Source organism: Amborella trichopoda, chromosome 7, assembly GCF_054954075.1.
Source record: "Amborella trichopoda isolate Santa Cruz 75 chromosome 7, AtrichopodaSantaCruz75HAP2 v2.0, whole genome shotgun sequence".
Taxonomy (NCBI): Eukaryota; Viridiplantae; Streptophyta; class Magnoliopsida; order Amborellales; family Amborellaceae; genus Amborella; species Amborella trichopoda.
In genome coordinates, this window is record NC_142342.1 from 3,782,482 (window position 1) to 3,798,546 (window position 16,065).

Consider the following 16,065-nt stretch of genomic DNA (forward strand, 5'->3'; position numbering starts at 1 on the left):
AAGGGTGCGGTTCCCATTAGGTTGCAAGCTTAAACAATTCAATTAAAGTTTACTTCTAAATTTTATCATAACATATAATTTTATTATAAATATTTTTTAAAATTATCTTAAAAACTATTTTCATATCTAATTAGAAAATTTTAAATTTAAAAAATAGTTAAAATCATGTAGATCTATAAAGATATGAAAATCTTGAAAATAGACGGTCTAGATAATGTGTTGTAAGATGCACTATTTTTTAGATTAAAAAAAATTTGTTTTTTTCCATATTCATATACCTTGATATCGATATGATCAATTAGAGGGTTTTTCAACATTAAAACAACTTTTCCGATAGATTTTGAGGTGCATCTGTAATTCTACAATTTAAGGTTGCAACCTTATATAAACTTTCTTATAATTTTCAATATACTGTGTATAAAACATTCCATACCCTATATTTTGAAAAATTCCCCTTTGCTCTTTTCTCACTATTACTTTTTTATTCGTAACAAAAATAACCCCATCAACACCTCCTTTTTCTCGTTTCTTTCTTTAACTCAGAACTTTCTCTTCCACTTGCAATCTCGCTCTTCAAAATCAGACATATTCTCCTGCTTGCAATATCTATACAAAGCAATATTAAAAACCATGATCATGTGCTGCTCCCTAAAGCTATGTTGAAAAACTCCTATAACTAATTGAATCAGCCCGAAGCGGCGGCATTAGGTTTTGCTTTGCTGTTGTTTATGCCTAAAATCATAAGGCTTTGACCTCTTTGGCCGAAGCGAAGCGATTTTGGTAAGTTCCTGCCTCAGACCTATCAAAAAGTTTCTTAGAAGCTAAATAATATAAGACATCACCCTACTTTTCTTTTAAAATTTCATAGTTGAGAGATAATAACATATTCTAGCACGATCCTAAGAATATTTGACACCAAACTTCCATCTTATTGCAAAGTTTAGAGGTGCACCTTAATTTGATTGTTCAAGGTTGCAACCTTACATAAGCTACATCCTTAATTTGCAGCTATTGAAAGACAACACATTCATTTGTCTGAGGAATTTGTTTGTGAAGTCTAGACCAAAAATACTGGGAACCAGCCTAAAGAATTCTTTAGAAGATGAATAAATATTTGCTTCTTACGATATCTATCAACCGTTAGGAATGGGATAAAGGCTAGGTGGTCAAGGTGGCAAGGTGCCAACATCATGAGATACATTCTTTCCACGGGTAGGGACTCATTTTCTATTGAATTATCCCAAAAAAAATAAAAAAATAAAAACAAAGAATCTATCAACAGTTCTCGGCTTTCAAAACATACATCAAACTCAAACTGTTTTTGAGTATTAGTTATGGTAGAAACGAGGGGATAAGTAGTATTAATTTTTGAGCATTGGTTATTGTAAAACGAGGGGATAAGCAGCCCCTTGGAGAGCTTTAGGGGTGCTCACTATCTGGACTAGGGAGAATAGAAGGGAGTATAGGATGGATTTGGCAACAGCGTATAGGGAACAATGGGGAATGGAGAGTAAAGTTTACTAAGAGATGGGGCATGATATGGATGGCCTTTATTTTAAAGTAAAGGTTTATTTAAGGTTGCAATCTTAAAATGTAAGGTTAAAGGTGCTCCTCAAAAATTCATCATAAAAGGTTGTTTGAATGTTGGAAAACCCTTTAATTGATCATCTCGACATCGAGATGTATAAATATGAAAAGATAAAAATATTTCGAGTCTACAAATAGTGTATCTTGCAACATATTATCTGGACCGTCCATTTTCAATATTTTCATGCATTTATAAATCTACTTGATTTCAACCATTTTCAGCTATGTTTCCTAGACACAAACACGAGATGGACCCGTCATTGTCTCATCCATGTAACCAGAGGCTTGGGGAAGGAAGAATAACACTCATCTTGGGGTGGGCTTAGATGCTTTCGAGAGTTATCCACTCTGTACCTGCCTACCCAACATTTATTGTGGGCATGCTAATTGGTACACCAATGCTCTTCTCGGTCCATTGTACTAGGGAAAGGTTATTTCAATGCTCTAACAACCACACCGGATATGGACTAGGCTGTCACATGCCATTCTGAAACCAGCTCACATGCCGTTTTAATGGGCGAACAACCCAACCTATGGAATGTACTACCGCCCTAGGTGGCGAAAAGCCGACATTGAGACGCCAAACCTTCCTGTCGATGTGAACTCTTGGGGAGATTAACATGTTATCCTTAGAGTAACTTTTATGCGTTGAGCGACGACACTTCCACTCGGCATCGTCGGATCATTAAGGCCGACTTTCGTCCTTGCTCGACGGGTGGGTCTTGCAGTCAAGCTTCCTTTCTTCCTTTGCACTCAATGGCCAACATCTGTCCAGCTCGAGGAAACCTTTGCAGGCCTCTGTTACATTTTGGGAGGCCTATGTCCCATAGAAACTGCCTACCGGAAACTGTCTATTGGCCAGTAGGGCCTAACTCAAGGTTGGAATTCTAATTCTTCCAAAGTGGTATCTCACGGATGGCTCGGCCCCCTCAAAAGGAGGCCTTATTCGCCCTCCACCTAAGTTGTACGTGAAAGGACCAAAGCCAATCACAGGTAATAGTAAAGCTTCATAGGCTCTTTCTATCTAAGTGCCAAGTGCAGGTAGTCCGCATCTTCACAGACTTGTCTATTTAACCGAGCCTCTCTCTGAGACAGTGCCTAGATCGTTCGCCTTTAGTGTGGGTCACAACTTACCAGACAAGGAATTTCGCTACCTTGGGACCATTATATTTACACCCGCCATTCACCGGGCCTTCGGTCGTCGGCTCCTGCTCTTGTGTCATCAGGTCACCAACTTCTTTGACCTTCCGGTACTGGGCAAACATCAGCCCCATACATGGTCTTTTAGATGAGTTGATTCTAATCCCAACCATCAAAACAGAATAAAATCTTGGGCACTTCGGTTTTGTTAGATTAGCTTGAATTGATCGACGAACATGCTCGATTTTAAACACTTACCAGAAAACTAGATTTAGCAAAACAACGTAAAGTATTTTCCCATTTCATAGAAGGGAAAGCTTTCATTGTTCCTCTTAAAATATAGAAGTTCTATGTTCCCTTATCCAATCGTCTATTTTTTAATGGAGGGTTAAGATTGCCTCAATCACAATTTCACGTCTTTACACTGTTTATTTTTAATTTTTTTTCCTATAAACTGTTTTGACACCAAATTTTGTACATCCATTTCTATATTAAAACTCGCACTAACGAAAAATATAAAAAAATTATTTTCAATAAAATAAAATAACTAAAATACCCCTGAAAATTTCAAGGGGTATTTTTGTCATTATTTTTTATCGAAAAATTATTGTTAATATTTTTTATAGATGCGCCCTAATGAGAAGATGGCACGTACCAAATTTCATATTAAAAAAATTATATTAAAAAGACTAAAAATAAAATATTTTAAGATGTCGGATCTAAGATCGAGAGGTGGGTGACTCTCTTGATAAAAAATGGAAGGCTGGATGGTAGGGGGAACATAGAACTTCTATATTATAGGGAGAACGTAGAAAATTTTCCCCTGATAGAAAGGTCCTCTCCTTATCCATTAGTCCTTTTATTGTTAATAGACATGTAACACATTAGTTGATTGGCATTATCGCCTTTGGGAAGCATTAAATTCTCTATGTTTTCTGACTAGAGAAATGCTTTTTCATGGGTCACCGGTTAATATAGGTGATCCTAGAAAAAGACTCCAGGAGATGGCACCTCTTCTTAGAAACCCTACAAGCTCATCAGTTTTAGCCATCACAAAGTAAAGGGCTTTGAATGACACATATTGTGTCATCAGGTTCCTCAGGCTTGTATCACAGATCTGGGTGGGGTGGGGTGGGGTGGGGTGTGGGGGGGGGGGGAGGGGCTAGGATTGTTAGTCCTTGGAAAAGTCCCTGACGACACATTGTGGGTCATTTTGCCTAGGGACCTTAAAAATTCCCCAGTCTTCTGTTCCAGGCCCTTGGCACTCATTTTTTAGTCTTTGAAACCAACAAAAGTAAGGGTAAAAAAAAAAACATCATTTTTATTCCGTGCATCAAGCTTTTCCTCTGTTCTTCTATGTCCCAACATGCCTCAAAAGGCAGCGATTACAAGGAGAGTTGGACATCATGTGGCCCATCATATACACAACAAGGTTATCAACTATGTAGATAGTCGATATCTGATGTAAGTAGAGCTGCCAAACAGAGTGAATACCCACAATAGACCCCTCAAAACAGTCTCAAATGGGATGAAATTTTGAGTGTCTCCAAGAAATGCATACAAATACCTCACCAAACACCAAGAAGTTTGGAGCTCTAGAAAAGGCTAAATGGAAAGGCCACCAATGGCATAAGAAAATGGTAAAACCTGATCAAGCACTACAAAAAAATGGTGGAAGCTTAATCTAAGTTGTTACAAACTAACCCTCCAAACTCAAAAGTCATATGGACACCATTGACTCCATTTCAAAGGCCTCAAAGGCAGGGTTCATTGTTCACACTGGCCAAGGTATTGTTGAACTAACAAGGGGTGGCAACGGATGGGATCGGATCCAAGTCATCTAATTGGACTTGACCCAAAAATTAAAATTTTTATGTAGTTAAATATATTTCATAAATTAGGACCCAAAATAAAATGTGGGATAGGACCTGGACCTGAACCCAGACTTGAATAGTGTTCGGATCCAAGATTTGGACCCAAAGAGGACGTTCTGGGTCTAATTTTGGACCCAGATCCAAACCCATATCTGACTCGGATCTACCCGTTGGGTCGGATCAGGTCCGGGTCCATTGCCACCCTAACTATTAGTGTGTTTTTTTTCTTGGGAGCGAATAAATCTTGGATCAAGGCCATATTTTTGAGGTATCTTCTAGGCTTTTCCAATCTACCATTCATATTTTAGGTCATTTGTTCTTCATTTAACCCCATTTTAGAAAGGAAAAATTTCGTACAGATCCCTAATTCCCCATCGTATTTCGCAGTAGACCCTCATATTTTTCTTTCAAGTGGCATAAAAAAGCTCTCAAGTATTTCACCGTACCCGCTCATCTCTGCTCTCCCACGTTTTGGCCACAAAAACTAGCTCCAACAAATTGTTTTATTCCATCTCAATCCAAAAACTTTTTTAAAAGGTGCAAAATAGGGTTAAAAAGGTTTTTGGATTAAGATGGAATAACACAATTTATTGGGGCTAGTTTTTGTGGCCAAAAGTGAATAAATGTAGAAGAAGAGATGAGGGGGTACGACGAAATATTCGATTTTATGCCGCTTGAAAGAAAAATAGAATGAGAGTCTACCGAGAAATTAGATAGGGAATTAGGGGTTTGTACGATATTTTCCCTTTTCAAAATTGCCAAAGATTAAGATGCGTCATTATTCATTCAGCCGGCAGGACCTGCCGAGATAAAATAGATAAAAAGAGAAAGTTTCTATAATTCCCAGGCTTTATGAAAATAAAATAAAACCTCATCTAAAATCCTCATCTAGAGAGCACTTTCAACAATGGAATATCTATGATGGCTCTAAAATCAAATTCCAACACCGATAATGAAATTTGAAAATTTGAAACTCAAAAATAATATAGATCTTACGGATCAATGAACAATTACTTTTAGGACGAAATGGACAGTCTAGATAATTTGTTACAATATACACAGTTTTTAGAGCTTGAAATTACTATTTTTTTTCACAACTATAATGTTCAAGTTGAGATGATCTATGTAAAGGTTTTCCAATGCTTGAATTGTGATTTTTGATGAGTTATGGGGTGAAACTTTACTTATTTTGATAGGGATGCAACCACATCAAACCATTTTCCTAAATAAAATAGGGGCATATTTGATAAGTGGGAGTTTTCGGAAATGAGAGTTGAATGTTTAATTTCCATGTTTGATATTACGTTGTAGAAGATGCAAAGGGGAAGGGCAGCCTACCTCACAACATTTTTTTAGCATCAAAATGGGTCAATTTTTACAAGACCTTCATTCCATAAAAAATGAAGGGGGAGCGGTCTTCCATAATTTGTGGGAGACTCCCATCCACTCCCTAAATCTCTATGTGTCAAACTCTTGAGAACAAACAATTAAAGATTCATTGCATATCAAAGATCAAATCAAGTGAAGAAATAAGATTAGCTGCAAAGTACCCATGTCTAATGATGGAGCCATAACTTCATGAAGACGAAGAGTTTTTCCATGAAATATAACCAAATGATACATGATTACGGGCCGTCACTTGGTGTGACGATACAAGGCTCGAGTAGCTAGTGCAAGAGCATTGGTTCGAGTTTCTTTTCCAACTCACCCCTCTTGAGACCCTACGTAGGTAGGACCAGCATCGAGTTCCTTTTTATAACCAAATCATACATGATTCAACACACCATCGAACTTATGAAACAAATATGGCCCAAAACCATGAAATCTGACCAAATAACTGGGCAAATTAATGATAAAAGTTGAGCTCCAATTTCTAAGGCAAGTTATTGGCATTTTTCGCTTTGAATATTTAACTAACTTGCCCCTTAGAAGCAAAAATGGGGCATAAACCCTAACTTCACCACCAAGTTTATAAATACCCCATGCCTTGGCCAGGGGGTAGACATGTTTAGGAGATGTTTAGACATTTGTTGGGTTGGAAAATAGGGGTAAAATAATGTGTTAAATTTAGGCACTAGGTTAAACACTCGAGGCTTAGAGTGAGAGACCTTTGTGCTTTTTATTGGTCGAGAGAGAGAGAGCACAATTTTGGTAAAATTGAGGCCTATGTTGCTTCAAGATATCACAAAATCAAGATCAAAGCTTAGACTCCCTTCAAACTGCAATTATAGCTGAAGAGTTGGAAGAAGAAACACATGTCCTTTTAATCATAAGCAAAAGATAAGGAATGTCATAATCTTTTTGTTGTTTTCTTCCCTTTCTATTTTCTGTATTTGGTGTCTCAATCGAAGTTTTCTTCCTTGCCAAAATGCAAGGAAGTGTAATTCATGGAATTATCATTGAAACCTCATATTTGATGTTTCATTTGAAAGCACGCATTTGCCTAGTTCAAATTATTGTTTGGGGTCGTTAAAAGATTGAATTTTTAGTGCACATGGTTCTTACGTAACTCTGCCTTGAGTATGCCCAAGCCGCTCATGTCGGTCCCAAGCTTGGGTGAAGGAGGAGGTTGTATTAGGTTGAGCAGCAGCCGGTGTAAACTTACATAGGCAGCATGCGTCCTATATAAAATGGGATGAAATACCGATAGTAGACCCTCAAGCTCAAAGGGGATGAAATTTTGAGAGTCTCTAAGAAATGCCAATGGAGACCTCCCCACCAGCACTCATGAAGTTTGGACCTCGGGAAGGAATTGAATGGCTAGGCCAACTATGGCAAAGGAAGCCATTCAATTCCTCGGTCCAATTCATTTGGATGTGGTTGAAATTTAATTTAAGGTGTTCCAAACCAACTCTCCAGATTTCAAGTTATTTGGACTCCATTAACCCCATTTCAAGGGTCTCAAAAGCAGGGTTCTCATTTAAGCAATTTATCTTGGATTCGGGCCCAACTTCGTGGATTTAACTAGGGCCCTACCAACTCATCTTTCAATTTCAACTCATTCGGACACAATTTGACCCCATTTTCAAATTTCAAAGATCGCGTATTTGTTTCATGTGAAAATATTTCCCAGGAATAATTTTCATATGAAAGGATTCCATCATGTTGTTAGGTGTGAGAATATTTTCATACCAATTGATCCCAGTCCATCTTTTCACACCAATTATCTGCTAATTGGTGTAAAAATATCCCCACACCTAACTACATAAAAAAAAAATTTCACATAAAATATTTTCACGCAAACAAAATGTGCCACAACATCACTATTTTGAGCTTACAGTGGTACCAAGGATGGGTCCTGTGAATATTGAAATAGGGAGATCGTTACACTTGTCAAACCACAAGGAGTTTTGGGCTAAAATTTTGTGTACCTCCCCTAGTGACTTACAAACCTATCTTAACAGTAGTGCCAAACACTCAAAGATTTGGAACCCCAGAATTATACACAATTTGGAACCCCGGAATTATACACAATGTATGGGATTACATGTATTGATAAGCTGGCATAGGGTGCATTAAAAGTTCGGTTAAAATGCATGAAACCTGCATATTCAACCCTTTACCTTATAGTTTCTTCAAGATAATTCTGAATTCTTGTAATGTCTTCAAGCAAACTGATATATATTCTTCAAGCAAACTGAATTCTTCCAAACTGATATATATTCTTGTAATGTCTTCAAGCAAACTGATATATAAAGTCCTACAAAGGAACAGCTGTATTGAACTCGAAGTCCCCACAAAGGTAAAGCCAAATCCAATTCACAGGATACAAATTTGAACTTTAGCAGTAGCTATAACTTGGAGGAGGACTTAGATTAGTGGAATTAGAAGCCCCAATCTTCTTTCTTGTGGTAGATAAGGTACCAGTGAACCCTGGGAACACCACAGTAATCACTGTTGATTGCAAGGATGTATGGTAACAGATAGTGAACAGGACACAGCTAAATGAATAATGATCCTAATGGTGGGCTCCAAACTGTATTCATCAATCATCTACCATTGCAATGGACAGTGATAACAGGACTGTGATGACACCCAAACTGGCATTGTTAGGCCCATGCAACTCCTATGACCCAATTAAAGTTATCCTCGACTGACTTCCTATTCAATTAGAAGCAGATATTTCGAAATGCAAGGAAATGTTATCAACAAAAATCATAGACACCCATGGTGCACAAGAGGCTGATGCTCTGGGATTTGAATTGTTTTCCTGGACTCCTACGATTATCGAAAAGGTGCCATTTATAGGCGATTTCCAAAACTTTCAATATCTTTCGATGCCCACATGCAACTGTATTTAAGTTTCTAGCGACGGAGTACAAAAGAAGTTGTTTCCAGTTCTTGAATGGGTTTATATTTGGAGGTTGCAGGGTTGCCAATGCGAAACATTTGAGTATTTCATTCTAAAAGGAAATGCAACATTCCATGGCATGCAACCCATGTGTTTTTAGGAAGCTGTTTGCTAGAATTTCTGTTGTTGAGCACCAACAATATTGCTTTTTATTGAGGTAGAGGAAGTGTTCATTCATACAGGTCGCCAAGGAAGAGAGCAGAAGTTTTTGAGAGTGGCGAAAATGAGAGAATGGGTTTTGTATTGGAGGAGAGAAGTTCATTCCATGATTTGGGGATGGTTTTGAACTTGAGGACAGGTGCAACGGGAGGCAACGTGTGGATCTTGACATTCAAATTTTGTAAATAAAGCAGAAGAGTGAAAATCATCTTGTAACTACAATTTATTTCTAAATGAATTTATTCTCTCTGAGTAAGCAGATCAGATTTCTTGTCACTATCTCTCTCTCTCTCTCTCGGATGAACAAAATGATAATCCTCTGTATATAACTTATGGGAGGATAGCCTTTGAGCATCTGATTTTAGAAGGTAAGTTTTCCAATCATCTAGTTTGATTCTTAACTAGCATACTGATCCATTTTTATCTTTTGTGAGAGAAAAATTCCTAGAATCTGATGTATGACAATAAATGATCACACCTCACTTTTCATTTCATTATTCTATCAGGCCAAATTATCAAATTAATGGTAAAAATTGTCAAGGTGACGTTCATGAATGGTAAGATGTTATATCATAAACATTCTATATTGCACTTAGCATTTGTTAGACACTCCTTTTTCATTATGTTATATTAATATTCCTTCCATAGTTGGTCAAAATTCATCAGAATCATCTATTATTTGATTATGCTGAACAAGAAATTTGATGTAAAGAAAGAAAAAGAAACAAATCACTTTTACATAGAACATTGTATTCATAGGTATAAGAAGGGTGATGACCTTAAATTTTCCCTTAACCCGTCTTATGCCCGGGTAAAAATTTGCCAAAACTCAATATATGGGGACTTATGGCCTCACTGAGAGTATGACCTTAAATAGAGCAGAATAGCGGACCAAGACTCGTGTACCCGGACCCAATTAATTAGAAAAAGGCTATGATGATGATGATAATGATACGTACTATAAGATAATTTACTTTTTGTACAAGGTGGTCACAATTATTTTTAGCCATTGAATATGAAATCCAATAGATTGAATTTCTTTTAGATTATGTCACAACATTTGAGAAATTTTCTTTTAGATTATGTGCCTAATCAATGACATATCCTCGATAACTCGATTTCATATCCAAAGGTCAATAATGATTGTGACCTCCTTGAATCAAAAGTAAATGGTCTCATTGTATACATTTCTACATATTTTTCCTTTTATTTTCTCAACTTTAAATTTCTCTTATTGTGAATCTATTGTTCAAAATTGATTTGGAAAGAGCCTCGTACACCTATAGGTAACAAGTTTCCATTGTCAATTCAGAAAATGGATTGTGGAAGTGAATTGTAGTCTGGGTGTGCCTCTGCCACAACACGATCATCTCCATACAACAGTTAAACGGCACGAAGTATAGGCTATCTCGGGCTTCTGTTTTTTATCTTTTTCTCAGAGAGAGAGAGAGAGATTTGAGGTGCGGCTAAATTTTCATTTGCCAGAGTTGATTCTACATTGTACATACCAGTACCAACCTACAAGATATCTCTGTCTGAGAATTCCTCTTTCAAGATAACCACTAAACTAAGCATACCTAACCTTTTCACAATTTGATTGTGCTGCTTACCTATCCCAAATCACTCTCTCTTGAGTAAATATCCTAGGTCACTCATTTGACCATCCTTACATCTATCATTTTAGGCCTACGATCTTCTTAAGTTTGTGAGTACAATTGAGAGACTTTTTCAAGAAGTCAGCAAGGAATCTGGATTACGAAATGACTGCTCCATACGAACAATTATCTGACCAGTTGCCGGTGTATAATCCTTTGACAACTCACATTTAGAAATAATCAAATAGATGGAGAATTAAGTTCCACCCACGTGTCGAGATCCATCTAGGCTCTCCAGTCTGGGAAAAGACAGTGTTTGATAGGTTAAACATTCCCAAATATTTTGCCCAAGAGGGAGATGATGGGGGGCGTAGATTATAAGCTTGAGGCAAGTGCGAGTGCCCCTGCCAGTGCCACACTTTGGACCCCACTTATGAAATTATCATTATTGCTTAGCTTCTTTATGAGTTTTGAAAGTACAAAGAAAATTCTACACTTCATTGGGTTTCACTCGTCATAATACTTTTTGATATCCTAAATCAGCGAAAGCATATTACTCTCATGATGCAGAGAAGGGTATAAGATTGAGGCAAGTGCCAAACTTTGAACCCCCACTTATGAACTTATTGCCATTACTTGACTTCTTTATGAGGTTTGAAAATAGAGAGAGAATACTATCCTTCCCCGTGTGTTTCACACATCATAATCCTTTTGGGATTGTTAACCAACACATGCATACTACCCTCATGATCCAATAAGGCAATGGATTTCGCAAGTGACACATCTTCCTCGACCTCACTTAAAACTTATCCTTAACAAATATAGAGCTTTGAGAGATGTGATGCAATGGGAGTCTACAGACAAGGGAGAGATGAGTGAGAACATAAAAGATACAGGTAAGCCATGTCTAAGTGAGGAGGACAAGGTATTCCAAGTCTTCCAAACTTAGAATTACTATATGCTGCAGAAAGCCGTGTCGTTAAGGAGTCTATCCATGAAATGGCTTGCTGTGCATAATGGATCTGATAAGTCGGAGATTATTTTAGAGGGCGGATGAATGGATGCAGAGCTCCCAAACTTGCAATTAACAGGGCTCGTTGATTATCCAAAACTGTTGGATAAGCTAAAAGGTGGGATTGTGCCTTTAAGAGAAATAACAGGTTTCGTTTTACATATACATGTATCCTAAATGGCATCTGTATATAAATCACTCAAGTTTAAAAATCATGTAGTGCTTTTTTATTTAGAGTTATATACTACAAGCAATAAAATCACACTCTCCTACATGGATGTACAACTTCGTACTCTGTTTTGGGGTATAAGCCTAACCAACTGATTCAGACACTTAAATCAGTCTGATACCTAACTTTAGTCCCCCTCCATGATTCATCCCTTCATTTTTGAGGAAGTATCTCATGTCCACACATGTTAATACTTGGACATGCGTGGACACTTACAAACCCTGGTGATATTAAAGAAAATATATAGAGCACCAGGGTGGGTTTTGACCATAGATGTCCCGTGCCAACTTATAGTGGTCTACAGCTGCACCAACCACATCCATGTGTGATAACTATAAACTTTCTATTATATACACATTAAAAGTTTACTGTTTTATTGCTACATAATAATTATAGGGATTTGTCTTGCTGTATTGGGTTTTATGCCTATACAAGTGCAATACACATAGACGCACATCAGATTAGGATGCCCGTGGACGTGTCTAAGTACCATAGTACCAAATATGCAATAGCAACAACTAGACAGTTCCATAAAAAATACCTTGGTTTTTAACTCCATCCTTTTCTCTATAATAGATCATTGTGTTCTAGCATCTTCATTTCATTAAGGCTTGTAGGATATCTGAAAGTCATGCTTCATCACCTGTTGCTTATAAAAATCGCTAGACATTTGAAATATACTGCTTTGTTTTGCAAGATGTCTTAAATTGCTTGCATGGAAAGGCTTCTGATTTTTGTTCCCAATGCATGCCCATATTTTCCAACTAAAATCAGCAATAATCAAAAAGGGTTGGGCTGCTTGTCGGAGTGGTTAGGACCCATGACCGAACCAAGATGGCCATGGGTTCCAGTCAAAGGAATACCCAACTAAAAAGGTAAATATCATTTGGAAGATGTAAGAAAGTATCCTCTGCTATCAGTTGATTGCGCACTCAATAGACATGTCATGTATCAGTATGTGTGTGGTGAAACAGCCTTCATGGTCACTGTGAGTTTCCAACTCGGGATGTCTCTGCATTGCTTTCCATAAATACAATCTTCACGTATATGATTCAGACTATCTATAGATAATAACCATGCATTCTTTGCAACTAACTTTTAAGCTAACAAAGTTGAGATGCCCAAAGTTAGGATCTAATACCTGATGCTCATATTTTAAGTTGGTCATGAACATGTGCCATTCATAATTCAAATGACCTTTTTATGTAGCTGGCATCTACGCCATAATCTTCTTCTCCCTGAGTCATATAGAGATTGGCCATTCCTCTAACGAATACATTACTTATCTTCTCAAGTCATTCAAAACTTCACACAAGGCATGAAATTAGTTATTCCATGTGAAGCAATAGATGCTCTTCCCCAAGTTCATAAGAAATAATCCTGGAACTATCCCCATTGAACATAATCAAGGTTTCATGACCTTGCAAGGCGCAATCAGAGTTAAAGAAATAAACATGAATTGTCCAATTTAAACCATTACCATTTTGAGATTATGTAATAATGCTTAATATGTAAGCTTGTAATGTCTGTCGAAGAATGTGGTACATACTCTTTTGACATTTTGAAAAGCTTAAATGCTTGTAAAACCCAACAAAATAATCCAACTCGGAGAAATCAAATATTGAACTTCAATGGAACTTGGACTTGGGCTTGAGTGGTTAGTAATTGACATTAGCCAAAAAAAAAAAAAAACTTAGGCAAGCGCAATTATAAAACCAAATTCTTCAAAATGTAAATTCTTCAATTGCTTACAAAGTTTATGCATACAATATACTTACTTTGCCTAATCTCGTCATGAATCCTGAACCAATGAACAAAATAGCGGAGCATGATTCATGTAACCGATCCCAAATAGTTGGGATAAGGGTTAAATGATGGTGATGATGGTACTTCTTCCGATGGGGGAAGGGTATTGCAAGAATCTTCTAGAGCCTTGAAGTGGACTATGATAAATACAAGCAAGCAAGTTGACAGACAAGTTCAGGCAAAACACCAATTGGGGAACAGGGGTGGTGGTGTGGATTATGTGTGGTGGTAAGACACAGAAGTTGCCATCTTCTAGGCTTCGACTTAGTGGTGGATACATTGGCTAGGCTTCCGCCCAGTGGCAGGCATATCCATTTGGGTCAGGACGTTGAAGTGATTGAACCCTATGTCTGTCCCAAAAAACCCTAACAAGATAACCTAGCCTTTCTTCATTGACTAAGTGGGAAATAAAATAAAAATGAGAACTATATACATTACCATGATCATAACCACTTCTCAAACACAAAAAACAAAGTACCCGAAATCCATCGTCATCGTCCAAGCCTTATGCCAATTACTTGGGATCGGCTAGTGCCCAAAATCCAATATACAAAAGTATTTCTGACGAACTACCCTTTCTTGTCAACTATTTGAAAAGAAAAGAAATAATAATCGAAAAATATATATTGATCGTAACCGCTTCTCAAACACCAAAAAGAAAATACCCCAAATCCAATAAACAAAATATACATGACAGTCATTACATGCATCATCACATTTGCTGATTTCTCGGTTCATAAATATTTTGGTACCCAAACAAATTGAAAGAAAGTCTCAAAACTAGTGTGAATGTGTGAGAGAGAGAGATTATTGATCTGGAGCAACTGGTTTTTACAAGAAACAAGAGAAGAGGGTGGGTTGATATAGCACGAGGTTGTCGACTTGGCCTGAAACATTATCCTGAAGCATGATCAGCCTCCCACTTTTAATATTATAAGCATACATCATATTCTTGTTTGCATTGTGCAGGAAGAAAGTCTCCCCAACTAAGAGAAGAGGAGAGAGAGAGTCATCAATTCCAAGACCAAAGTTCTGCAAATTCCCAACGATCACTTCGACCCACTCTCTCTCTCTACACAAAACCCACATCTTCAACTTCAGGTCCCCTGTTATCTCTCCCATTGCAACCCTCTCTCCCCACTTTTGGGGCACCGAAAACCTATACGACAATTCTCTATCTGAACTCTTGGGGCTAATTAAAACTGGATTCGGTAACTCTTCTACCGTTTCTCTTTCTAGATCAAAAGCCAACAAACTAAGCTTAGTCCACGATAGAACATAGCAAGTATTGCCAACGCAAACCATGGAATTCACATTCTCAAGATTATACCCAGGGTCTTGAATTGTCTTCCATGACTCATTCACCGAGCTGAAAAGTCGCCATTCGAAGGGCATTGCACCCGCTTTCTCACTCTTCGGTCGCCCGCGAACCAGTATCTTGAAATTTTGAGTAATGGGGTCGAAACTAATGCCAATATTCCCCACTAAGAACTCCTCACCAAGTCCACCAAGCCCAGGAAGGCACCTGTACTTGGAAGTCACGGGGTTTCCAACGAAGAGCAATTCGGTGGAGCAGAAGCTACAATGGAAACATATTATGCCATTGTCGCAAGCTATGCAGTTTAGGTGGCCAGCTCCCCTGAAATTTAACCATTGGAGAGAGAGAGTACTGGTATTTCTGATGTAGTAGATTCGACTGTCATCTCTAATGGTGGAAAAGAAGAGAGGGAAAGGTTGGGAAAGAGGGGAAGAGGAGAGAGAATGAATTGTGGCAAAAAAGGGAGAGGAGAGAAGTTGGTTCCATGATTTTGATACTGTTTTGAACTTTAGGATGGATTCAACGGGGAGTAATGAAAGGATTTTGATTATCAAATCGTTTGGGAGATCGCTAAAAGGAGAAACCATACTGTTGGTTCTTCACACACCCTCTGATCTTCAAATTATAGAGGAAAAAAAAATCCAATTCTCTCTCTCTCTCTCCACCTTCTGAATCTTGCGCTCTCTCTTGCAGAGACCATAAATGGCGTCTGAGACATGGAGAAAGTAAAATATTGGCAGACCAAAATATCGATAGGAAATCGATTTTATTTTAAAAATCAGAGAAAAAATCGGTTAAAAAATATGGATTGCTAAAAAAAAATAAAACAAATCCTGAATATTTTGGATTTGATTAAAAAAATATGTAAACATTGATTATGATTTGATGCTATAGATATATTAAAACTATTAAACAATAATTTTATAACCTAACTAATGTCATTAGATTAATACTTGATAATTTTTTGTTGAAACTTTCAATAAACTTAACAACA

At 37.5% G+C, this 16,065-nt stretch overlaps 1 protein-coding gene across 1 annotated transcript; it reads right to left on the minus strand.

Moving 5' to 3' along the window:
* Positions 1–14,362: 14,362 nt before the first annotated feature.
* Positions 14,363–15,803, minus strand: LOC110008393 (F-box protein At3g57590). Its single transcript, XM_020675423.2, has one exon. It carries the CDS (start codon positions 15,656–15,658, stop codon positions 14,585–14,587), a length of 1,074 nt encoding a protein of 357 aa, XP_020531082.1. The 5' UTR covers positions 15,659–15,803; the 3' UTR covers positions 14,363–14,584.
* Between the last annotated feature and the right edge of the window lie 262 nt (positions 15,804–16,065).

Coding starts and splice junctions, on each gene's coding strand:
- LOC110008393 (XM_020675423.2), bottom strand. CDS start 15,658: ATGGTTTCTCCTTTTAGCGATCTCCCAAACGATTTGATAATCAAAATC.